This window comes from Lepisosteus oculatus, chromosome 22 (assembly GCF_040954835.1).
Source record: "Lepisosteus oculatus isolate fLepOcu1 chromosome 22, fLepOcu1.hap2, whole genome shotgun sequence".
Lineage (NCBI taxonomy): Eukaryota > Metazoa > Chordata > Actinopteri > Semionotiformes > Lepisosteidae > Lepisosteus > Lepisosteus oculatus.
In genome coordinates, this window is record NC_090717.1 from 4,899,936 (window position 1) to 4,925,673 (window position 25,738).

A 25,738-nucleotide genomic window follows, 5' to 3' on the forward strand; every position below is an offset into this window, starting at 1 on the left:
CCAGTGTATCCACTTGTTTTAGGTTTTGCAAGTGTGCTTTTAAAAGAATACTTGTACTGTAAATATCAAGGTCTGTACCTAACTGTGAAAACATTTAATCTCTCAATCATGTTTTGTTCAGCTCCCTGATCACTATGTATGACAAGCATTTAAAACGGAACATGAACTGCTTGGAAAAGTGAAATTACCTCACAGGTTGCAGTGGAGTACAAAACACTTATGACAGGGTAATTTTCTTTCATTAATAGAAATCTCGTAGCCTGCTTTTGCAATTCACCACCAACTCGTATTGCTCACAGACTGATCCACAGTGGCCAACGATGCAAGGGCTCCACCCAGAAGTCGATTTTTAACCCTCTTTTTTATTTGTTAATGACGGGCAGATGGTTGCCAGTTCTATCGCAGTAGCTGGGGCTTTCCAAGTCTGTTGACTTAATCCCACAAGAGAAAGCTCTGATCACTTTGAACTGGGAAGAGACATCATTAGCAATCGTTGAATATTCAACAAATAGGCTAGGGGGAAGACGCTACCGAGTCGAGTGTTCTAATGATGGTGATTCATCAATTTCACCTTTCTACCAATGTGGCAAGGCTAGATGCAGTGATGGAAGGCAGTGTGGAACAAAAATAATCTTGTTTAATATTTCATATTTCATTTTATTTTAGAGAAGGAGATGACTGTAGAATGTATATAGACATCTCCTTGTTGGTATTTGAGTGCTTGCGATGCATATGCACATTCTGTATGTTCTGTATGTCTTTTTAAAAACATTAGTTAATTAGAATCATTATTAAAGATGCTAAGAGAAACAAAACACAACGATCTGATATTTAACTTCAGACTGACAATCTGACTTGCGTTTCTTTAGTAAGAACAAGGCCTCTTCTGAAGCTTACAAAAACACTGAATCTTCACACCAAAACTGCCTGACACATATTTAACAAAATGAATTTGAAAGAATCAGTCGGAGTATGGGCCTAACGGAGAAGCTTTTAGCAACTTCTGGCATTTCTCTTCTCCAGCTTCATTGCATGTCCTGTGACATAAGCTCTGTATGTCTTTGTGCTGCTATTCCTGGTCATTGTGTTGGACGTAACGTGAAATGATGGTGTCAACGTACAAAGGATTCCGTAAAAAACTGTTCCAGAGCTGATTCTGAAAACCTTAACATCAGTGTAACTTCGAAGAGCATATTCCAGTTTTTCCTCAGCTATGGCACAAGCCAATCCTCACAAACAGAACCAAACATAAGATAATGAAAATACAAATGAACAAGAATCAGATAATTATAATTGCATAAACAGTGCACCCACCATCCAAATAAATACTGTTATCATCAAAATTATTCTAAGAATCCATATATAAAATAATATTTTGCTTAGAGAAATCAGCAAATTCTTAACAAAAATGCAGATGAACACCCTCTCTTGAATGAATGACTAACTAGCTAGCAAATTCTCACCATAGTAGTTCTGCAGATAATTTGGCCGATGTGCACATCCAGTCCTTGCTAATCCTTTGGAAACTGACATCTTCATCCCCACTGACAAATCAGACCCAAGTCAGCCAGCATGAAGGCTCCTCTGATGCTTAATTTTTTTTTCTCTCACATGGAAGACTAAATCCTCTTAGCAATTCCCCTGCCCTCGTTCTCAGGCTCTCTGGTCCTAAATCTAACCTAGGTAGTTAGCCTAGCAAGCTTTCTCCATTCAGGCTCATGGGATTCCACCTCAGAGGAAGCCATTCACAAACTACTCTGTAAACCTATCTAGAGTGCCGTGCACTGCATATCAACCATTCTCAGAAATCACTCTCTTGAAATTCAATCATTTTCTTGTGTCTTTCTATTTCTGTAGTGCGGACCTTAGCCAGTTAAGAGTACAAGGATGAGAAAAAGAGATTGTCCATACAAAGGGTTGAGTTGTGTGGAAAAAGAGAATGCTGCATTTTATTTCCAGATATAAAACGAGGGTTTTTTACACTCACAGCATAGATTTTCTCAATTCTGCTAAGCCAGGTAGCTTTACACCTTAAGAAATGTATGGAGCAATTGTACTTTTTTCATGGACACAGAAATTATTCATCCACTAGTATATATGAATACTTTCAGCACAAAAATAACAGTAATAATAAAACATAAAACATTGAATAGGCTGAGAAAAAATATCATGCAGGTGAAGATTAATTGCATCATATTTTCGAAGTACTGTTAACAGTCAAAGCTCTTGTTAAAATAGAGGTGCTATACTGTTGTGTATTCAGACACTTGCCTTTTTAATTCATATTTACAGTACACACAATTATACGAAGAAAAATGTTTACTAATTTAATTGACAGACAAGATGATGGCATGATTCAATTCCTAAAGAGCTTGAAAAGTTGAAAACCTTGACTCGTGTTTTGTGGTATTTACACATTAATTTGACAGAGGTTCATGCCCAGATTCTGACATATCATGATATGCAGTTTGATTCACATCCCTGTGAGGATTACAGGTAATGGCATTCTTATTGCCTCAAGCAAAACCTCTTGAAAGTGTCATTCAGTCTAAGGTGACCTCAACACGTCATCAAATTAAATAATTGTATTTTGTTTTATGACTGAACAGGCTGGGTTTCCAAAGTTGACTTGACATTTATGTACTGTATGGCACTATATATTATATATATATAACATTGACACACTTTTCATTTCTACACAAGCAAGTGCATTTTCTCTGTGGGCTACTACAGATATATAGCGTCAAATGTGGGCATCCACAACTTTATACAAAAGTTTTCACAGCACTTAATCTTTGTTTTAAATGCAATTCAGCAATGAGCAAAATTAGGCTCATTGAATTAAGTTTTAAAAAATCCTACTTCGAATATACAACTGACATTATGGCTGAATGATGCATGTGTATTGTTATGCCGGGTAGGGATATGCCCATGTGCCTGTATGTGTTTGTGCTCTGGGCGCACCTAGAACCACTGCCCCAATTATGGGTCACTCCACGTGGCATCACAGTATTTTGTTGGAAGTCAAGGTAAAGATATAAAGCTAAAAGCTATCTTCATTATAATTCTTTCAATATTTTATGAAAAGAAATATTGGGTTTGGATTGAATGGTTAATGTGCCCAGTTTTTTTATTTCAATTAATGAGTGATCTACACAAGGCTAGAAATCAACTTATGATCTCTGTTCTGAACTACGGTTACAAAACAGCTTCATCTTCTACCCCCAGGCCCTGGGACCTTAATCAAAAAAGCCCAAGAATGACTGTTCTTTTGGGAAGGGGTAAAAAAAAATGCGTGGCAAAAGGGTAACAAAGCCATGCATCAGTCTGACTTTCTTTTTTCCCGTTTTCCCCAGAAAAAGACAAAATCTAATTTTCTCTGTATCGACACATTCATCAATTGTGTGCTGACTGCTCCAAAGCCCTGGTAGCAATCAAAAACACAATAAAGACAAGATTCCTTTTTTCCCCCCTCTTAACTCTCAGTATGCCAGGCAGATCAGGAATATGAGAAATGGTGTGTTTTGATTCTTGCAATGCACAGAGCACTTCAGTTAAGCTGCGCACTAAGTGCTACTGGCAACAGTACTGCAGCAAATGAGGAGGCTAGGCTGTAATATTTGCAACATGTTAAATCAATTTTGTCTAGAAGAGCCAAAGTTTAGAATATGTTTACTGTATTGAAATTTTCCTCCAAAGTCAAAGAAGTTTTTTAATTCATAAAAAAAACAACAAGCTGTTTGATAAAGCAGCTGAGATAAAGCAAACCTAAAAGCACCTGTCCTGTCCTTGTTAACAAAACCTTTCTTTTCCAATGCTGCAGGAGAGCAGCAGTAGAGGAGAAGCCAGGAAGTACTATAGCTGTTGTCCTGTTTTCATACCTGTGAAGCAATACCTGTGAAGTCTTCCCAATTCTCCCACTACCCCTTTCTCATACAGCAATGGAGCTTTATACATTACATGCATAATATATAAGCTGTAGAATGCATGAGTGATTTTAAGGCTCAAAAAGATATTTAGATGAAATGCTTCAGTAATGTCAATGATTCATATGTAACCCAGGGCAAATTAATTTTGTTTTCTGTAAGGGGAAGGAAAACTCATTCTCTGAAGAACAGACACTGGAGCGCCGCTCTAAATATCTTAAGGCTCCCACCTAATCTCTGCAGTCATAGATAGACATCCGAGTGTATTCTGATTGCTTTTTCAAAGGTAATAGGCACAAAAATAAAAAGTGTCAATGATGTTGCAGATACTGCCAATGCTTGAAAAAAAATGTTTAATTGTTTTGTGCAGCAACATGTTTTCAATCTAGAGTCCAGAACAACTCAGAAAAAGAAAGGAAGATTTACCTTTGTTGACACTCATCATTGCTTTTTCTAATCAGAACACCACATCTCCTCTGGAAGTCCAGGGACCATTATTTTATAGTGGCAATCAAGAGGTTTTTGAGTAGGCAGACAGTCCACTAGTCCAATTCAGACTGAAAGGAGAATGTAAGCGATCCTGTCATTATCCAGTCCCTTGCTTTCAGTGCCTCTTCCCCGTGACAAGGCACAGGCAAAAACCCATCAAGGTAAAATACAAAGATTTCCATAATATACAACATTCCATCACATGGAACTAGCCTGAAGTCTCATATGTTCTTTGCAGTGACTGTGGGATATCAAAAGATCATCAGAGATCTCTTTAGTGTCTGAAGGTGATAATTTCGTCTCAGGGGACTTGAAACTCCATGCAAACTGAATATTTAAAGAACAAGTACACCTTACCATACTTTTGGGTACAATTACAAACACAGAGATGAGAATCCAGTTTTAAAATAACCTCTGACCAACCGTAAATTCTGTTAGAAACTAAATATTTAACTTTCGAGAAGAACATACAGTAAAGTGCACATGACGATAGTGTAAATATCACATAACCAACACACCGAAAGTTCTTTCATGCCACAGTGATTGCAGTAAAAGTAAACTAACAGGAAGTCAGAAAGCCGTAATTAAACAGAGTGCTATAAAAATCATGAGGCTTTCCATTGAATGCTTAGACTTTATGAAAGAAAAGAAAATGTACACAGTATAAATGCTGATTAATCTGTTAATCACAAACTGCATTCAAATGATCAATCTCTCATACAGAAACCATTTATTATCAATTAAAAATACATCAATGGGAGTGTTTCAGAAAGGGAATATCAGATAGGGAACTTCTGGATAGCCTAAATCTGAAACAGAGCAATTAACAGTCATAACTATTCATAACCGACAAAGGCAAGTGTATGCACTGTTCTGATTGCTTTTATGAGCAAGACAGGGAAGCACTGGGAAATTATAAACAGTTTTATCACGTCTGAGGTACATTTCAAAATAAGATGGGCAAAGTCTAAAAGAATGTTCTATGGTTTCTAAGGCAAACTACATTGAGAGAAAGAGAAAGAAAGAAAATGAGAATTATGGATTACTAACCTTGGCCCAAATGGCTAATAAGGCCTGATAATGAATAAAGAAGAGAACATATTTCATAGAGAATACAAACAGGACCAAGGCACAGCACAGAGCTGCAAACACAAACCAACATAGCTGAAGAGCCAAAGACAGAAGCAATGGGAGTCAAAAGTAAGGTAAGAACATTAATTCGGTGTTATACTAGAATAAAATCAGTAAGGGCAGAAGTCAAGAGTTGTAAGTGTCCAAAAAAAATCTATTACAAAAGCTAAGCAGTGACTACTGGAAGTTTTCAATGATTACACAGGTGTTAATAAAGGAGGAAATTAGTGATGGCCCACAGACAAAAAGACAATTCCACTTCTAGGCTTTAGTTCTAAATAGCATCTGTATGCCAGTAGATGAGCAGTTAAAGTGAATAGGAGAACTCCAAGCAAATTGCAAACGTACTCATTCATAAAAAAAGAACAAGACAAAGCTAGGCAATTACTGACTAATCAACCTTACCTCAGTTACACATACAGTTATAGAAAACATAAAAGAACCAAACTAGAAGAGCACCGAAATGAATAATGTTCTAAACTGTTCTAAGACACAATGTGGATTTAGAAGAGGCAGATCATGCCAACCTATCTCTGAATGTTATATTACTTATGGAGAGCACGTGGCAGGAATGCATGCACAAAACAAAATAAAACTTGATATATAAAGTCTATATTTATGGTATAAATCTATATATGTGGTAGATTTTGGCAATGTTTTTCTATTACTTTTTCGGAATATACTTGGTGATTGGGGTTTTTCTCATTCGTACCTCAGGCTTCACATTTAAGTTTCTGAATTAATAAACCAATGAGAATTTATTTTTTTGTAAGTCTCCCACTAAAGAGCCATGTCACCCCTTGACATTGTTTAGCACACAGACGTAGTTTGCAATAATGCAGGACCAGTTAAAAAACACAGTCTTCTAATTCAAGAGACTGCCTGTAATTCATCATATAAAACCTTAGGGGAAGATACAGGGCTTGAGATGGCACAAATGGACATTTTTCAAAAGTCCTTATAAAAAGTAAAAAATCGTCACCCATTTTCACAAAGAATTGTACCGATATTCTTCCAAACCTAGGACATTGTATTTCCATATCTAGGCATGAGTACAACTCTCCTCCCTCTCCTTTCAGGCAAGCCAGTACTGCTCTGTCCAGATATGCACATGCTAAATGTGTAACTGACTCCCCTAGCTTTGCTTTGGGAGTTTGTTAAATGTGTTGCCACTGAAGCCAATCAAAGCCAGCTTCATCTGCATACTAATGATTTTAGTACTGCAACAAGAGAGCCTCATCTCTGGTGAGGACTAGCTAAACTCTAGGTTTTCAGCATTCACCTTCTATACAGTTTTGAGACTCCAGTGCTAAATCTCTATCCTTTGCACAGTCCCCCATACCTGTCATTTACATAGTCAAGTGAATACATTTAAATAAACAGCCCAAGGGGCAAACATCAGTAAATAGAAGATAATTCATTGGATCACTGAGTGACTGCAGATCATTCTTATTCTGAGGGCATTAAACATTTCCTTGTGTGAACTACTTCAAGAACAGTAAAGAAGACTGAACAGTTTAATACTAAAAATCAGGGGCTTCCTTTATATGTACCGGGAAAGCAACATCCTAAGTGTTCCAATTCCACAATAACAAGGAAGACACTGGGGCAGAACCTGCTTTTGCAATACGTAAGCTGAGTTACAGTACTGCTGAAATGGCAAATGTTTCCAGCCACTGAACATCCAAAGCAAAGCTTATTAGCACTGAAAACAAGAACATATGTCTTTCTTACTAGCTTTCCTGTTACACTTCATTATTATTTTGCACATAATTGTTAGGTTTAAAGTGAGTTTTCTTTGTGCACTGTCAGCGTATCTTCAGAGCAGCATGTCTTACACACCTTAAGAAAAGTTGCACGAATGTATTCTATAATGTCTGCAAAATATGATGAATTAACATAAAAGTATGTTTATAATCCGTCTAAGTTTTTTGCACTCTAAGCTTGTAAATCACACACTTACACTGCCCCAGTTTAATGGTTACTATCAAACAGAAAAGCTGTAAATGAATGAAACCTGCTGCACCCTAGTGGTCTGCTCTTCCTTGGCGGAAGGGTCAGATAGACTCCAAAGGTGCTGCTTGTTTTTACGATAGTCCCTCTCTTTTGTTTACGATATACCCCAGCTGATATCATTAAAAACATCAACATCTGGGCTTCGGGGGTAAATGAATTATTGACATATGCTTCATCTCATTAGAGTCTGAATTCCTCACCACGGCTATGAATTTTTCAGTAGATGCTCTAAGCTCAACGCATTTTACATAAGTGCACTCTGCAGTTTATTCTCATGCAGAACCCTGTCAGGAACGAGACCAGAACATCAACCACAAAAATAATCAGTGCATCCTCAATAAAACTATCCTTTCTCCATGTGTGTGATTTCTTCAAAGAGGTTCTGAGTTGAAACCCCCAATTACAATTGCTGCAACATGTTTTGAGGTTTTCAGAAGGATTTCAGTGATTTCTCTGCAAAAGTATTATAAAGGACGGTGTCTTTTAAGCAGCTGCAGGTTCTATCATTAGTATTTCTTTCTTCTTTCATTCCTCTCTTGCACTATACTTTCCATCACTTTGCCCATGCTTTAATCTGTTATTTTTCTGCTTGTTTTTATTTTCCATATGAGACCAACTTTAACCAACAATTATGTTTTGAGAAGACTTCACAAAACTGATTAAAGGGAAATGTGTTTGGGTTGCAAAATATCCAGCACTGCAAAACCCTCTAAATCGCCTTACTGGAGCAATGTTCGGTTAAACCCTATGCACAATGACCTATTTCCTAACCTCACATTCTTTCTAAAAGCATCTTTTAAGGGTTTTTTTTTTGGAACCAGTCAGAATAGAGAAAAGCAACATAAGCAAAATCATACACAGCAGACTTTTGAGACCATATGCAATAGAATGTGAAACACGAATCACCACCACTACCACTGCAGGTCAAAAAACACACTAGAAAAAGGTAAAGCTAGGGCAAAATATTATGGCCTCCAATAAAGCCTCATACTGAGTTATAGAAACAAGTTGTGTTCTAAAAACAAACCAACAATATTAACAGGAAGACAGTCATCAGATATTAAGCTTGTAAAATGTCATTTGTTTGAATGTGGACAGTTTAATTTTGAGATCTATTTAGGCCACAAATGCTTTAGGCTAGCTACCTGAAATAATGGGGTTTGGATTTTGGTTTTCAGACACAGGCTGAAGGCATTGTAAGTTATCACGAAGATTAAACTCATTACTTTGACAGATGAGACTTGGCTGAATTCTATCATTTTGCAATCCCTTTTCTATCCAGGCACCCTATGGATTCAGTTGCAGCATACAATGAAATGGTTTGTGGAGCTTAACAGACAGCAGAGAAAATTCTACCCTATTATGGACAGCAGTGCAAAATTAGGCTGTAAGAAAAGAAACCTAGGTTGGACATATATTGGAGACTCACTTCTAAACAGCTTGGGCCACATAGGAAGTTTCCTGTACAGGGAAGTAACCATTTTCAAATTATTGACAAAAAATGTTTCAGCAGTGCTCATCTTAAGGCAAAAAGAACAAACTAAATAACTAAATGCCCGGATCTTAAAGAATACTTTGCACATTTGCATTGTGCTTTATTAGTAAACAAAGTGCAATGATGGATTTTAAAATGGTCATTGAAAGAAGCTTCATAAAGTAGAAAGATCTAGACCTTGTCTGAAGAAATTGTGGATATTCATTCACACAAATACCTTGTGCAGCACTCTCCAAGAGTCTTGCAGTGACTGACAAGAGTGATATTGGTCTGCAGATCCCTGTACCACAGCTGTCAGCAGTCTTAAATAAAGGCAGCACCCTTTGATGTTTTCCAGAGGCCAAACTACTAAACCCGTGGTGATGGAATGATTAAACAACTGTGTTAATAGAAGAAACTTTTTTGAAAGCCTAAAGCGGTTTGTTATCAAGAATGTCAAGGTGCAGTAGTATGATTATTTTAAATCCTAGATTAGTTTCTAAAGCCCTAAGGTATGTCTAAGTTAAATTTTGGAACACAAATAGCAGGTTCAGACAACCAAATGTTTATTAAAGCAGCAATTGTAATCACATTCAACTATACACATATATCATATACATGTACACAGCAACTACTTGGCATACAGATCAAATTGTCAGGTGGTCACATGAATATCAGTGCAAAAATTATTTTAAAAAATGTTGAAGCATGATTAATTTGGGGAGGGTCAAAGGTGTTTATCAAAAATGAGTAAAACAGTATTTTTTTACGCTTGGATTTCAAAGCTAAAAACTAGTATTTTTTCCATATACAAGAAGCTGAAAATTTCAATTAGGTGCAAAATACTTGATGAATTATGCCCCTTGTGGCTCCTGACAGAATAGAAATCTTCCTTTCTGCGGATATCAAGTTTAGAATGTTGTATCTCAAAGAAAGCACTTGTGGAAGAAGAGATAAAAACAGGACAGAAATAGCAAAAAGAAACCCTGTGTATGTTAATCACCTGCCAAAGAACCAATTTTACTGTGATTTCACCTGAGGATTTAGGAAGTTACCATCTCCTAAATGCATCTCAAAGTGGAAGCACGAAAATCTAGCCGAGTTTTTTTATATACATAATCTGATCAGTGTTTAAGCAACACTAATGAAAATTGAAGTTCACATAATCAGACAATAACTCTGTTGCTAATATGCAGTTTAGTCCACCATATTTCAAACCTCTGTCCACTTATTCCTACCTCCTGTAGAAAGATAATGGGTACCCATGCCTAACTGCACACAGACACTAAGGCTTTCAGACAAGTCATTTACTTTTGTTTTGCTCTAATTTACACAGTGTATGCTTTTGTCTCTAAGCCTGGAGATTTAATATCGCATGCCCCATTGTAATATTCATCAGTGTAAAAGCAAAAATTCTCAAAAACATAGGCAAGTGAATTATTTTGGTGTCTGCCTCACGGAGGCAATCAGAAACAAATTGAAAATGTTCTCTGGCTGATTTTCACCTAAAATTCAATCTGAGGAACTGATGGGGCAGACAACATGGTAGTGACAGACTACAGGTTATGTGATCCCCAAGAAATATTGAAGGTAATGTTTTACTAATTTCCTGACTCCATAGAAAAGCCATTACTTACAATGTGAACTGAATCTAGTGCTGAATGCATTTCTACTCTGTGGAAGCAATTTCCCAATTAGAAAATGAGCAACAGGTGAGTATGTTTAAACGAATGAAAGCTGCTTATCTATAATTCATCTGGATGTACCCAGAGTGAGAGAAAAGTAAATTCAATTTTTTAACCACTACCACAACAACTCACATGGACTTACTCAAAGAGTCCTCACCTGTAGTAATCAAATTAGTCGAATGCATTGAACATCCACGTTTATAGAATGATAGAGTATAGCTGAAAAAACAAGCAATTCCTTTTGAAGGAGCTGTTGTTCTTGTCAAGTCCAGGTTGCTTTCTGGTTTATTTACTCTTCCTGGCCCTAATTTGTCAGACTTTGAAATTTCATTTCAGCTTTGTTACACTGCCAGTAAATTAGGCAGCATCATTAGAATGCCATGCCATTATACTATTTTAGAGCCATCTACATTCTGAAACGATTAATTTAAACAAACTCAAGCATATCAGAATACATGCATATTGTTTAACTACAGTATGTGTCATTATGAAAGCATACAATTTACACAATAAACATACATCTATAAGACTATCAAACCAAAGATATATTATGCATCTGAGACAGAAAGCTTTATAATTTAATTTATACAAGTTGCCAAATCTATCTTATACAGCACCACCAAATGATTACAACCCATAAGTGTTACCATAAATCATATTCCCATTAGCTCAAAAAGCAGTGCTTCACATGTGTCATGTCTCAGAAAAAGTGGAAAAGAGACTGCTATATCTTCCAAAAGAGAATCATAACTCTAGTGCCACCTCATTTTCACGTGCCATTCCCTTGTTCCTGCTTCCTCTGAAGTTTTGACTCCAAGACAGAATTCCCCACAGGACAGGTTTCAAATGATTAGAAAGATTATTTTTTCCTCCTTCCAACATAAAGCAAGCTGAAACATGAGCACGCTGCATGGTGAAATCTCAATTTAGCGAAAAACAAAAACCCTTACCTGCATAATTTGCTGTGCTGAATTGTTCTCATAAATCTAGGCCAAGCATATTAATGTGAAAATAAGGAAACAGCAAATGAGAAAAAATACCACCACTGTAAACTGAACAGAAAGGCTGAAAGTTATCATTTACTATTTACTCATTGTATGCAGTAAATATTTTAGTGGGGCAATGCATACCAGTTAGTGAGTGCCTTACTTACATGCCTGCTGCAATCAAGTGAACAGCAGCTGAAACTGAAGTAAACCTAGCCAATTACGAAGATGGAAGGTCAATGGGCCCATCTCATTTAGGAAACTGAAGACGTGTAACATTATAGAAGGATGTCCTTGAGAAAGCATTGCCTAGATGTTTCTCATTGGGTTGGTTGAGTTAGGTTTCTTCACCATCTGCATTTGTTTTAAACCTCTGACAAAAGAAGCAGGGCTGTATTTAGTGATTACTTCAAACCCAGGCCCCGAATCATTAAATGGGAAGACAGACTGTTCCAAAGAGCCGTTACCAGTTAGAGGAAAAATGTCATTCATAACTGAAGCTCTAAACATGGCTTGTATTTCAAAAGAAGGCGTGAGCACATGGGGAACAATATGTTGTGCAAGATAGCGGGCAATATATCCCTTAGCTTCTTGAAAGCTCTTATTAAATTCACTTCACAATTGAAAGGTAATTTGCCAAGGCAAATGTTTCTGTAGTCCATGAGCCATGAGAATCTCAAGAGAGTGAATTTCTTTAAAGATTAATTTCTGTCTAATTCTAGAAAAGCAACACAATCTGACAGACCTCTTAAATTAAAAGTTCCCTAATAATAACTTCTTCCAGAAAGGCATTCAGGGGTATGAGGTCTATTAAAAATATAACTATAACACTCCATACAACATTCTTATCAAAGATAGGCTCTGTCATTCTAAAGTATATTAAGCAGTTAAAATTAGCAAAGCAATTAATTGAAATAGACAATGAACAGAGGCTGAAAAAGTTATCATTTACTATTTACTCGTTTTATTTGTTTTCTAGAACAGGAGGAGGATGATGGCATGCCCTGTCTAGACAGAGAACAACAATAACAAAAACAAAATAAGTAGAAGATGAATGCAAACCTAAGCTGTTTCAAGATCAGAAAATCAATGCAAAAGTGAAAGAGCTGGTGGTTGCTTTCTAAACATGGCAGAACTGTTGTACAACTTTCATTAGGAAGGATCATGGCAAACATTACCATACATTTAAGTCTCTCTGCTTTTCTTTGAAAATGTTTCACACTGATATTTCAGAAAGGGCAATACTCGTTTCCATTACCTATAATGCCAAGCACATAGACACAAATTGTTAAAAGACCTGCAGTTTAGTGACAGGAACTCAATAAGAAATCACGATTTTGCAAATGCAAAGAAAAAACAAAAGAACTTAGCTGTTTATTCTAGCAGCTCCTTGCCATTTGCAAAACTTGCTGTCATATTTAGATATAAACAACTAAGCTGAGCTAAAAGATGAGAAAATCCATTCTGAACCATTTTACAGGCATCAAAATACACTTCTAACATCTGGATAAAAGACCTGACATTAGAATTTTACCCCTACTAGTGATTCACGGACAGAAATCACAACAAATGTCCATATCTGATGACTGAAAGTTTGTCTTCTTCAGCAGGTACCCTACAATAGTACAGAAAAGCCGTCTCTAAGATGTGCTCAGAACTGAGATGTGTGACGTTTTCATCCACTTCCTTTGGATGCATTGCAATCACTTTTCTGTTGCTTTTTTTAAAAATTCTGTGACAGAAGACACCTGAACCCCAATGCCATCCAAGGCATGTGTGCACCCCTGCGCTCTTATCCCCACTCTGTATGGGGCACCTTCATCCAGCCCCCTGAAGGTGGAGGCATTAGGGAGACTGGGAGGTCTGGTATTGAGAGAAAGTGTGGAGGTAGATCACTCCCCAGCGAACTGTCAGCCCCTTCTGCTTTAAGGACACTGGAAAGAGATGATGAATAGTATATAAACCATGTATTTATTTAAACCCTGTTAAAAACAAAAAACATCTCTAAATTGTATTATCTCACAGTACCTGTCCGTGTATTTCAGTCTGCTGTGATTTCTCATATAGACTTAATACATACAGCATATTATTGAAAATCTAACCAAAACAAAAGTTTTCAATTGCTGTTTCCTAACATTCAGAAATTGACAGGTTCTTAGATGTGTTCCTAAGAACCAATGGTCTCGTTTCAACAAATAACACTGATTATCCATTACTCCTTCTTAGGCATATTTTCAGTGGAGCTATAGAGGAGTTTGCTGTACTGAACAGCTGCAGGACCCAAAAGCTAGTCTGTACATTTTCATTTCACTTTTCAATTGTATAAACTCCGAAGACATTTACACAACATAATGACTTCAGTTTTCCTTCCAAGTGATGGCATGGATTTGTATTCACATCACCCTTACCCAACTCACTGTAAAGGAAAATTAACCGATAAAACAATAAAATATATGCATATATACAAACAAAGATGGTAGCAAACTGAAATGAAGACATCTCAACTTCAGTTGATGCGTATAACCCTGGACTGAACTGGTCCTGTCTTGGAGAGATTGGGGATCTGTTGAAATTAACTGCAACTCCAATCTTAATCAAGTTGTTTGTATAAAATTTCAAATCACCTGTTTTACAAAGTTGCTGATTAATGTCCTCAAAGCCCATGTTTGATTCAGTGTCAAGCATGCAAAAAATGGATAAATCTGTTCGCTGTTCCAAAGAAGGGAGAACTGAGGTGATGTGGGGATACTGCTTGCTTTTTATCTGGGATATGACGCATGTCTCAATCGTCACATTAAATGCTCAAAGAACGCAACTGGCTGGTTACTTAGTTTGCCATACCTTGTGCTCTCAGGGGCTCTGTGCCTCTTCTCTCTCTGTGCCAGCCAGTCCTCGATGCTCCCCAGTGACAGCTTTCTGCCAAGATCGGGATCATCTTTAAGTCGTCTTTCCTCTGTTTGACACGGAGACACATGCATTTTTTATTCTGCGAGGAGGGGAATCAATTAGAGGAAGCGCATATGAAGTCTATGGCACAGCCACTTAAATAAATGTCACCTCATATTTACGGATATCTTAGTAAGGTGAACATCAATGGCATTTTCCCTCAAACCTTACACACCATGCATCGATTCCCAGTAAACCTGCCATTAAGAAAGCTGGACTTCAAGGGCATTTTAGCACTTCATAGCCTCTATCATCCTGCTATTGCCTGTCCCCTTGGAATTCTCCAAGTAAACTACTCCAGCTTGGGTACTACAACATGCATCACAATCTTTTACTTTAGTTTTTGAAAACTTGTGAATTTTAATCCAATGCAGGCCTGTGGGACTGGAAAAAGCAGGGCAAACTGGATGCACATGGATGAAATGCATACAATATGTAACCTATTTCACAACAGACTAAAGGATGACTGAAGTGTATTTAATAAAGTCTATACTTCTAACCCTTTCTTAATTAATACAATTTAACAAACTTCAATGTATGAAGATAACTGTGTACTTAAGATTGTCTACCACCAAAGATTTATTACTTCTTTTTACTGTACGCTTCTTAAAAATAGTTTTCTCACTACAGATAGTATAACTGCTAAAGAAATATCCCATAAATCTCTAGAAGGAATAGAGAAAAAGCAGTTTTCAAGACTGAAATAAGGTATTCACAGCATTTCTAACATGATGAAGACAAAAGGTTGTTCTAAAACACTCTGTTAAACTCATCAATGGCATATTAGTGCCACCTTGTGTAAAACAGATTTACTCACCTTCAATCTGATGTTTTAAACTTCCTATGTCTCGGTCTGTCATGTGGGAGAACCTACAGTTTGACCCAAAAACACACTGGCCTAAAACACAAGTAAACACAAGACATTATAAATAAAAACTGTTTTACATTTTTGACCTGATGATAAGATGACAAGGTTTTAAACAGGCTTACCGGTCTGAAGAAACTTTCTACACGGCTTTTTGGTTTGCTCATCAGCCAAGATTGCAGATGCATCTGTACAGGAAAAATGAAAAACATTTACTGAAATGCTTTTGCAATATGGGTTAACAGTGCCTGGTGCAAATGCTTATTATAAAGCCTTGCACATTCCTAATAATGAAGAACAGAACTTCCTTTAAATAATGTCTTATTCCTTTTATTGTGAACATGTGTTTGTGCCACGTGTTGCTACTAAATTTAGTTATATGTATAAAAAGACTAATTTGAGCATGTTACATATAAGTTAAATGACTTTTGACATGTCTACATTTTTATGTTATTTTGATTTTCATGTTGCTCATTTTTGAAAAATTAGGTCTGGTGTCTTAATAATAATAATAATATACTAATATAGCGCTTTTCTGGACACTCCACTCAAAGTGCTCTACAGGTAATGGGGATCCCCTCCACCACCACCATTGTGCAGCCCCACCTGGATGATGCAACGGCACCCAAAGTGCACCAGTATCCTCACCACACATTAGCTCTCAGTGGGGAGCAGAACAGAGTAATAAGGCCAATTCATAAATGTGGATTATTAGGAGGCCATGCTTGGTAAAGGCCAGGGGGAAATTTGGCCAGGACACCAGGGTAACACCCCTACTCTTTTCTAGAAACGCCCTGGGATTTTTAATGACCACAGAGAGTCAGGACCTCAGCTTTACATCTCATCAGAAGGACGGCGCCTTTTTACAGTATAGTGTCCCCGTCACTATAATGGGGCGTTAGGATCCACACAGAATGCAGGGTGAGCTCTCCCTGCTGGTCCTATTAACGCCTCTTCCAGCTGCAACCTTAGTTTTTCCCCAAGAGGTCATCAATCCAGGGATTGGCCAAGCTCAAACCAACTGAGCTTCAGTGGGTGGCCAGTTGTGAGTTGCACGGTAACATAGCTGCTGGTCTTATCTATTAAATCGTGAATCTGAAGTGGGCTCTTGCCTCTGAAGTTGTCGAACCAGGCCTTTTTGCTTCTTTGGTGCTGAACACCATTGAGATGCTTCTTCCTGTTGTGCATGTTGTCCTGGAAGGAGCGGTCGCAATAGTCGCAGTAATATCTCTTCCCCATGGTGTCAACACGACTTTCCTACGGCAAAACTAGATCAGAAGAATCACGATGACATTACGGTCAAAAGACAGAAATGGTCTAAGATCAGAGCTAAATAGAGCAGTCGGTTGAAGTAAATAGTTCTTAGATCTGTTTGGACATCATCAACAGACTTACTGGTCAGGTTAAAATGCATGCCTTCTCTCATGAAGTACTTGAGCTATAAAATCTAGCATTTTCGCAAGTAATTATTTTAAATTATAAGACAACAAGCCAGTTAATAATTACCTAATAATAGAGATTTTTAATCGTAGCACTTACATTAACTATCGCCTAACAATTTTAATTGCTTCATAATTTACTTTATTCTGTGATGCAACTTTAAACATTTCACAAAACTTTCTAAATATTATCAACAGCAATGTGGCCTACTTACCTTTAGTGTTAATAAAAAATCCTACACCAAATGCTTACAAGTTTATGTAAAAACATAATTGTTAACACAAACGCTTTACAGAAACCTTCCACACGCCAGCGCATCAGCACAACACGCCAATTTCCGGTTTGAACAGTAGAGGATCTGGGGAAATGTAGTTTTTTTTTTGTAAATCTATGGGTTAGATGGGCTTTCCGTGATTTTTTTATTGCGGTTAAAGTCCCCATCGTATGTGGGTATCGGTAACAAGCGTCGCTAATTATACTTGTACTAGTTAATCTAAAACATTAGCCCAAGACCAGTCCAGATCAAGGTATATGAATCAACATAATAATGTCATAACGTTCTTTCGTCAAAAAAAAAACTACTGGGAGATGTCTGAGAGAAATTGACACACCACCACAACAATTATAATTTATATTTTGTGCACTTTACATTTTTTATTAAAACTCTGCTGGTTTTCAACGACTACCTGGTCATTAAAGATAAGATGTGTGCTTCAGTAAAAGAGCTTTATTATCCAAGGAATTGTATACAACGCCTGACTCTATCGCTCTAGTTAGCCTCAAGAGCTATATTCGATTTAGACGTTAATTTGACGTCGTTTTTATTAACTACAAGTCCCGGCGTTCTTTTGCCACTTCCTGTTCCTGCCTTCGAAGGTGCACTGCAGCAGCAGACATGGGGCCGGGTAGACGGGTCTACAATTTTCTCTTCGGGCGAACCTCTACCTTCGTCTTCTCTATCGTGGTGGGAGCCGTCGTGTTCGAGCGTGTGTTCGACCAAGGTGGAGATGCTCTTTTTGAGTATCTGAATCGTGGGGTGAGTTCATAAAGTAATACCGGCATGGCATTTGTATCCTAGTGCACTGTAGGCCTGACCTTCTAGTTGAAAAGGACAGACTGTAGATTTTGAGAATGCTATCTTAGGCGGCGCAACGACGTACAGAGTTTCACTGTATTTTGTGCCTTGTTATTACTGTCAGTAGTGATCTATAGTAAAAAAAAAACTACGCTATTGCTAAATAGTCGCGTTGTGTATTGTCCACTCGTTAACGTTTTTGCATTCATTTTTTAGAAACTGTGGAAACACATCAAGCACAACTATGAGAAAGAAGATGAGTAAGGTGTGATGAAGTCGTTCCCCTTATTTGTGGAAATCCTCGGATGAAGGCGCTCCAGAAGACGAAGATGTGTTTCTGTCACCCCAAAACCAGAATGAATGCCTGGGACAGAGACTGGACTGATTGTCTTGGACCGCTGGACCTTTCCCAGCAACCCAGAACAGCAGCAAAACAAGTTCTGGCCTATGGTATACAGTGACTACACAATATTATGTTGAATTTGATGGGACTGTTAATAAATTTAATTTAAAAACGTGTGAATTTGTTTTGTATCCACAAGCCTTGGAATGGGTTAGCTTCTACATGCTGTTTTATTAGAACATAATGTTGAAGTGAAGAACACATTTCTTTGTCAGAAATAAACATTTAAAACCTATTCTTATCGATGTAACGTTAAATAATTCCCTGCAAAACAAATAAGCAGCCAACAGCCTAATTTTATTAGATGTATGCATTAAGTACAACTTGAGCAGTTTAAAATGTTAAAATGAACAATAGCTAAAGAAAGCTGTTAAGATTTCGTTCCTTTTTTTGACTGTAAGTCAGTTACAGTGTTATCTGGGAAATTTGATTTCATAATGGGGCAATTAAAATATTTGAGAATTAAGCTTATTAGTGTTATTTTTAACATGCAGGAACAGTTAAGTACTTAACTGCATGCATTAACTTACAGCACTACTACATACCATTACATTGATCCAGCTCAGTGGAAGTACAGGACAACTGAATTATTTAATTTGCGAGGGTAGTGCAGTACACCTAGCAAAAGGATAAGGCCCATTAAACATGAAAGTCTTTCATCAAGGCAATAAGCATCATCCTGCTTCCAGAAGGAATTGTGAGGATTTCATTCATATCTGCTGGCTGGCTTCCAAGTCGCTGAACTGCCTGAGATGGAATTGCAGGGTGAGTTTTCGGGTCATGACTTTGAGCGCCAGGAAGGCAGTCAGGACCTCGCCAAGGATGAAGAGGAGGTAGACGATGTGCACAGCTCTTTCCAAAGGGAGGATAATAATCCCTTCATCCAGCAGGAAGAAGAGCACAATGGGGAGCTGAAACAGGAAGGAAAGGAGCCAGAAACTTGCCAGTTCTGGCACCTGATGAAACAAAGTCAATAAAGACTTCATTGAAACATTTAAATGGCTGTAAATGAAAGAAATATTCTCCCTACACAGTACGGCCAAAGTATGTATAAACTATTAGGAACACAATTTTTCTTTTTGCCATTGGCAGTAAAATTAGCGATGGATATCTTTTGAAAGCAATTCTGTACATGGTTAAGATTTATTTCTGTGCCGCTTGGCAGTGCTGTTGCCTTATAATCATGTGCAGCACCTTCTGTGTGACGTTCGTAATTTCTCCTTGTGTCCATGAGGGCTTTCTCTGGATGCTCTAGTTTCCTACAACAGTTCCAAGACAAGCTGTCTAGGCTCATTGGTGTTTCTATTTGTCCCACCTATGCATGTGTGTGCATGCATACAGTATGTGTGCCCAGCACTGGGCCAGAGTCCCGTTCAGGGTGTTGTCCCACCATTCACTCTGGGTTTGCCAGACCAGGCTCTGTCTCACAACGGCTCTCCAAGGATAAAGCAGTTACTTAAGATGGATTCATAGCATACCTTTTCCTTCAGGTTTCCTACATATCCCAGATAGAGCCGCAAGCACTCGGACACTGTGAATAGGACCATCCCTGTCACCAGGAGAAACTGGTAGTAGCTAGGCAACAAATAGAACTAAAAAACACAGAAATGACAGTGCAAGAAATACTTCGGTCAAATTCACATCAAGTCAATTTTTTAAATGCATTGTAACAGGAAAACAAAGTACCTTTAACTCCAGCATAAGTACTTCAGACACCCACCAGACAGGAAAATAGAAGACATTGAAATACAGCAACATCTGTAGGGGTAGGTGTGACACTATTTCATGTGCTGAAAACAAATATAGTACAGAAATTAAAATATAGAAAAGGACGTTTCTATGTTCTGGCTGTAACCATGAGGTCAAAGCTTTAAAGAATTCGTTGTTACCCAAAACCCATGATGAATTTATATTAACCACAGTTCTATAATCAATATAAATAATTGTGCCGTCAACAAATTTACTTTGAATAATGACATGATGATAGAACATTAGGATAGTCCCATCATTGCCCTGTAGCCTCATGTTGAAGATCTATTTTAGAACATTTATTTTACTGATAAAGTGTTTATTGCAACAGTAACAGCCTATAATTCCAGAATCACTTGTAATACACATATGAAACATTATCCATGTGCAAAATCTGTTAATGTTATCTTAAGAAACTGAATAATGATACATTCAGGACTAAATAGAAGAAGCATTTTACAGTCATGTTATTTTTTACTCAATTTAATTAAATGTAAAGTAAAATGTAATTTTACAGAACATAGATTTTACTGCACCAAGAAAAATTTACACCCCCTCAAAAAAAGAATTCTAATACTATTCCTCAACGAAAGCATACAATGTAATAATGTAGTAATATGAGCTATCGCAAACATGATATAAATATTGCCCTTTCGTTTATGTCCTATTCTTTCAGACATTAAATCTGCATTACCTGCCGCACAAGTCTGTCCATCTCCACTGTCCTGTGTTCTGTTGTGTGTGAAGACAGAACCACTTACATAGGCCAGACCCAGACGCAGGTTCTGTGGTATAGGTGTGTAAAACACAGGCATGACTGCCCCTTCTACAGACACAGACCAACTCCATGGCTCCCCATCTGCCACTAGGCTGGTGGGATTAACTGTACTGCCCTGCTAATCAGATTATGCACAAGAAGGCCTTTTCAGAAGAGATCCCAAAGGCCACTGCCTTTTCAAAACACAAGGCGAATTTGCCGTAGGTGCAGGTGTGCCCGTGAAATACTCAGTAAAACAGCAGGACAGTTTCGCTACGTCAAGAGTAATAAAAGCCCAATGGCATCCGATGTGACTGAAGTGTTTGCACATTTTCTTGTGCTTTCATTTGATTTCCATTCCGCGACCGCGATTAATAAAATATCAAATAAAACATCGGATTGGTCTCCTTTTCAGTTAAATTAGATATCAGCGGAGATCGGGGACGTTTTTAAAATTAAAATAATGGAACATGCAAAAAAACGCTTTCTGAAAAAAAATTCATTGTAACGTGAAACTGAGTATTATTGGTGTTAAATGAAAACAAACACATGAAGAATTTATCTATGTATATTTAAAAGGGCATATAATTGGAGATCTATGCAGCAGAAACTGAGAAAAAGAGGCAAAAGACCACACGGAGACACAACACGCGAGTGATCAAGCACCAGTGATAATTCCTGGCGAGACTTATTCAATTAACCTTACATTTTCCAGTGTCACGGAATTATAACGTTATAAGCTTTCTGCGCCTCGGCAACGTGTTATCGCCCCCATGTGAATCTTACAGGGATCACCGGTGTCTCTGCAGACACCAATCACACGTGGTATCACAAGACCAGAGCATTGTGTGGCCTTTGCCATATATACGCACGAATGTGCTATAAAATGTACTATCATTCACAGCTTTGTTATTACCCAATCATAAACTTATGAATACATGCTACCATAATAAGATTATTATAACAATACAGTTACCAAACATTGTAGATACTTTAGCTAGAGACCTAAATAGAAAACGCAATGTTTTCCAGCCTTCTGTAATTCGTGCAGCTTGTTAAAGCTTTCTAAACAAACACATAAAACTTACTACTTATGTGACCATGCTGTTTTGAAATAACGTCGCTAGTGTTTTTTAATGACAAGAGCAGTATCCCCTCCCAAGCAAAATGCGCAAGATATCTCACAGTCGTCTTCAGGCACAGCAAAGAAAGAAATGCAAACACATATAATTGAGTCATATTGTTGCAGTTTTTTATTATTACTTTAAGTTTGTAGTGTGCTCAGCTTTTTCGTACTGCAAGAAATGCGCTTTCTCAGTTTGGAACCAGACAGATCTGCCTTTGGGTCCCACACGTCATTCTTATTTCCCGCAGCAGTTCCGAATCTGTCCACTAGGTGCCCTCAAAGTTCATCCTTAGGCGCCTTCAGGGGGAAGTGCTGGAATTCTTTTGGGACCTCCTCTCCTTTCTGCGACCTTCTGTAGAATCCCAAAGAATCCAGGAGCCTGCTAATCTCGTCTGCTTTCATGTTTTTCACAGGAACTGACTGCAAACGACAACATTAAGTGTCTCGATCAGGTAACTTGTGCATTTTTGCAAAACACGATTAAAGGCAAGTTCTCCCAGCGCAAACCTGACCTCTACAACATCCTACAGTATTCCTGTTGCTAAAGATTTTGACTGCTAGTTTTGCACTTTGCTGCATGGCTTAAAGCCAAACGTCGAAAACTGATACAAGCCCAAAATTACAGAAGAGGTTCTGCTGAAATGACAGCCTTTTATTAGATCTGGAAGGATGTTTTGTTTTTCTTCCACCTCTAAATTCTGTAATTTCGAAATTTAAATAAAATATTAAATATTGATAACAGGTTTTTTAAACGACAGTATATAGATGCTTCGTGTGTACAATGGACAGGCAGGTCCAGTAGTTGTGGTGTTAATATTCCGCTGAGAGCACACAGCTTACCTTCACAACCTCTTCTTTCGCATTGAAGAACACCAGCTGCGGCTCTTCGCTGTCGTCAGAGTGATATTCTAGGTTATGGCTAAATCAGGAAAGTTAAGGTAAACTGTGTAGTGTTGAGAGGGTGAAAAAATAGAAATTATTCTCTACAATGATATAAATCAGAATATTAATCAGAATTAAAGTACTATGAACTAGGTTATCACGTGTAAGCTGTATACCAACCTGAATCTATTAAGCCTTCAGTACAGACAGTACAGAAAGACAGGTAAATGATAGCTGGTAGTGTTATTATTCCAAGTGGAATGCAATGCTAAAAGATACTAGAGAGCCCAGCGCTCCATCAGAAACTGGTAAAGCTCTGGGATTCTCTTGATGGATCATCCAACCACGCTGGGAGCCTGGCAAAGCAAATATACGATTTATTACTGGCGTCTTACAGGTGTGTGCCCAGAGGGGACATCTACCAGCAAGACAAAAATACCCGTTCCCAAAGAAAGGCTATTTTACAGTCAGTGAACTTACCACCAGCTTCCCTTTGGCTATTTCCAGATTTTGTTCAGTTGTTGTTTCTGAACTTTTATTTGCCATGCTTTCTTTTGCTAATAAGGCCAGCAGACATAGCAGAAAAGCCCACATGTTTTTGGTCTGTAAGCTGCTTAAATAAACTATATTGGTAGCAAGAGGTTGAAAAGGCTGAATTTTTAGCCAGTTGTGGACTAAACCAAACTTTTAAATAGGGGGGTGTGATGGGGGAGTCGGAGGTGGTGTTGGGGATTTTGCCAAGATAATAACCCAAAAGCATATAAATTGTTCAAATGCAAAGCAATAAATTAGGAAATTCATTCTCATTACAATATCATATGGTGTATGTTGGACTATTTGATGCATTTTGCACCCCCTAACTGACATTTAAAATGATTTTTTCCAAAAATACACCCTTGTTAGCAGGTGTGTTATTATCAGCTTTTCCCATAGAAAGCCTCATGCTGATAAATGAGTTCAGACTGCTTTTAACTTTTAACACATCTCATATTAAGTATAGCATGTCATGAGCGAGCAAATTTTGAAATGCTAATCAGGCGAATGAAAACTTCAAAGTACAGTCCCATCTCCCTTTTAATTATGTATTTTGAAATCCAGTTCCTAAAGAGAATTAAGAAATTGAAACCCTCACTTACAAGAACATAAGCTACAATTAAAAATGTATTTCAGCAAATCAGTAAATAACTGATAACATCTTTTTGACTGCAAAAATGTCAGTAAATGGAGCTTTGTTGGGGGGGGGGGGGTTGTGACATAGAGGCTCGAGGAAAGATTATACCTTGTTATAAAACTATCCTTGAGTTAATTCTATATATTATTTTGCTATTTCAGTAAAATTTTCTTGCAGATATTTCACTCCTGGACTGTTGTTCACACTAATACAGTTACATTTATTAAACTTACTGGAGCTCTGAAGAACAATATGGTTCTGCTTTTGCCCTAAATTCAGTCTTACACAGTGGAAAGAGAGTTGCAATTTGAAAGCTTGCAAATGTCTACCAATTAATTTCTTTATTAGGTTCCCATTGAAGAGTGCAGTTTTCAGCCTCACCCCCAGAGGGCTCACAAGTCACATCTCTTGTTTTTCTGGCAAAAGGGAAGGTAAAATGTACTTCCAAGTACAGCCACAGACAATTATCTATCCAACTAAAATAAACCCTTCAGGATAGGAATGTTAGAGAAACCATCTTGCTATTCTTTCCCTGGTCAGTCCTGCATCTCTGACTTCACACGGTAGGCAGTTGTGTGGGTGATGTGTCAGATATGATCATCCTTGATTTAACATTTTCTTTAGTGAGAAAAACATGTGACTTGGCATCATGCTTCCTGCAGCCCTCATGGATAAAGGATAAATATTTATATCTCTGTATATCCTGTGTTGGCCAGGTCTGATTTACCAGATGCACAGAGATGGTAGTCACATGCAGTGTTCAGAGTGCACTGCACCAGTGGAAAGAAAGCATGCAAGTACAGTATTTCACTAACCAGCACCCCCTCTCCTTGCTGAATCACATGTGCACTGGAAATATGCATGTGTCAGAGGTGCGTGACTAGAATAAGAATAAGGAAGTGGGGTAAAGCTTGCTCTTTCCACTGTCAGTATCTTGGCATCTCTACCAGAATATGTGCAGGCCTTTTAGCACCGTCAAGAACGTCTTTAAAAAGCATCCATTTAAATCACGACAATCACGAGTATCCTGACTGTTACTACTATACTCGCAGAATCATGAACAGCAATAACAAAATTACTATGAATAAAATAAAATATTTGTGACTGATAATAGTAATTGTTGTTTGTGTGGGCACTGAACAGAAGAATGTGCAGCCGATTCTCTAATTACAGTCCTTATATTCAGAGCCTATGAAAGCATGGCACACCATTAATAATTCTACACATGCATATGAGAATTTGCAATGTAGTACTAAACCATTGTAGTGAACAAAGTCTATGAAGTAAATTGAGTTTTTTGCTACTAATTAGTGTCCACAAAACACTTATCAGTCTGCTAAAATCAGAAATATTATGGTCTGACATGTATGTCTTTGCCTCCTTTTCTCAAAACTGGAGTAGTAATTCATTATCTGTAATGGCATGTAAAGGGATAGGGTTCACGATAGTTGCTGCGGGTGAGTCCTTCCGGTTTATGCTTGAGGGTATGTAGTTGAACATGAGGTGAAATGTAAATGTGTTCAAGTCGCCCTCCATCACCACCGTCGTCTCTAACTTCGTCATCATTGTCAAGCTTCATCTGAGACCTTTCCTCTTAACAGTTTTGGAATACGT

General features: G+C 37.8%; 4 protein-coding genes across 4 annotated transcripts; 1 reads left to right on the plus strand and 3 right to left on the minus strand.

Moving 5' to 3' along the window:
* Positions 1 to 12,651: 12,651 nt before the first annotated feature.
* On the minus strand, positions 12,652 to 17,311 carry zmat5 (zinc finger, matrin-type 5). The gene is made up of 6 exons (XM_006640188.3): positions 17,176 to 17,311; positions 16,634 to 16,789; positions 15,647 to 15,709; positions 15,474 to 15,554; positions 14,552 to 14,663; positions 12,652 to 13,644 (listed from the first exon to the last, which is right to left on the minus strand). Exons 2-6 carry the CDS (start codon positions 16,758 to 16,760, stop codon positions 13,503 to 13,505), a joined length of 525 nt encoding a protein of 174 aa, XP_006640251.1. The 5' UTR covers positions 16,761 to 16,789; positions 17,176 to 17,311; the 3' UTR covers positions 12,652 to 13,502.
* Positions 17,312 to 17,811: 500 nt separating this feature from the next.
* On the plus strand, positions 17,812 to 18,551 carry uqcr10 (ubiquinol-cytochrome c reductase, complex III subunit X). The gene is made up of 2 exons (XM_006640189.3): positions 17,812 to 17,997; positions 18,253 to 18,551. The coding sequence occupies exons 1-2, from the start codon at positions 17,857 to 17,859 to the stop codon at positions 18,298 to 18,300; spliced, it is 189 nt and encodes a 62-aa protein (XP_006640252.1). The 5' UTR covers positions 17,812 to 17,856; the 3' UTR covers positions 18,301 to 18,551.
* A 16-nt stretch (positions 18,552 to 18,567) lies between these two features.
* On the minus strand, positions 18,568 to 21,172 carry LOC102690768 (transmembrane protein 17A). The gene is made up of 4 exons (XM_006640317.3): positions 20,883 to 21,172; positions 20,126 to 20,229; positions 19,918 to 20,031; positions 18,568 to 19,395 (listed from the first exon to the last, which is right to left on the minus strand). Exons 1-4 carry the CDS (start codon positions 21,001 to 21,003, stop codon positions 19,150 to 19,152), a joined length of 585 nt encoding a protein of 194 aa, XP_006640380.1. The 5' UTR covers positions 21,004 to 21,172; the 3' UTR covers positions 18,568 to 19,149.
* Positions 21,173 to 22,181: 1,009 nt separating this feature from the next.
* selenoe (selenoprotein e) lies at positions 22,182 to 23,564 on the minus strand. Its single transcript, XM_069182200.1, has 4 exons — positions 23,434 to 23,564; positions 23,233 to 23,309; positions 22,912 to 22,990; positions 22,182 to 22,491 (listed from the first exon to the last, which is right to left on the minus strand). Exons 1-4 carry the CDS (start codon positions 23,545 to 23,547, stop codon positions 22,348 to 22,350), a joined length of 414 nt encoding a protein of 137 aa, XP_069038301.1. The 5' UTR covers positions 23,548 to 23,564; the 3' UTR covers positions 22,182 to 22,347.
* Between the last annotated feature and the right edge of the window lie 2,174 nt (positions 23,565 to 25,738).

Coding starts and splice junctions, on each gene's coding strand:
- zmat5 (XM_006640188.3), bottom strand. CDS start 16,760: ATGGGGAAGAGATATTACTGCGACTATTGCGACCGCTCCTTCCAGGAC. Junction 14,664..15,473: donor TTTAAAACATCAGATTGAAG/GTGAGTAAATCT, acceptor CGTGTCAAACAG/AGGAAAGACGACTTAAAGAT. Junction 13,645..14,551: donor AGAGCCCCTGAGAGCACAAG/GTATGGCAAACT, acceptor ATCTCTTTCCAG/TGTCCTTAAAGCAGAAGGGG.
- uqcr10 (XM_006640189.3), top strand. CDS start 17,857: ATGGGGCCGGGTAGACGGGTCTACAATTTTCTCTTCGGGCGAACCTCT. Junction 17,998..18,252: donor TTGAGTATCTGAATCGTGGG/GTGAGTTCATAA, acceptor TTCATTTTTTAG/AAACTGTGGAAACACATCAA.
- LOC102690768 (XM_006640317.3), bottom strand. CDS start 21,003: ATGCCTGTGTTTTACACACCTATACCACAGAACCTGCGTCTGGGTCTG. Junction 20,230..20,882: donor TGGACAGACTTGTGCGGCAG/GTAATGCAGATT, acceptor ATTTGTTTTCAG/CACATGAAATAGTGTCACAC. Junction 20,032..20,125: donor TACTTATGCTGGAGTTAAAG/GTACTTTGTTTT, acceptor TGTGTTTTTTAG/TTCTATTTGTTGCCTAGCTA.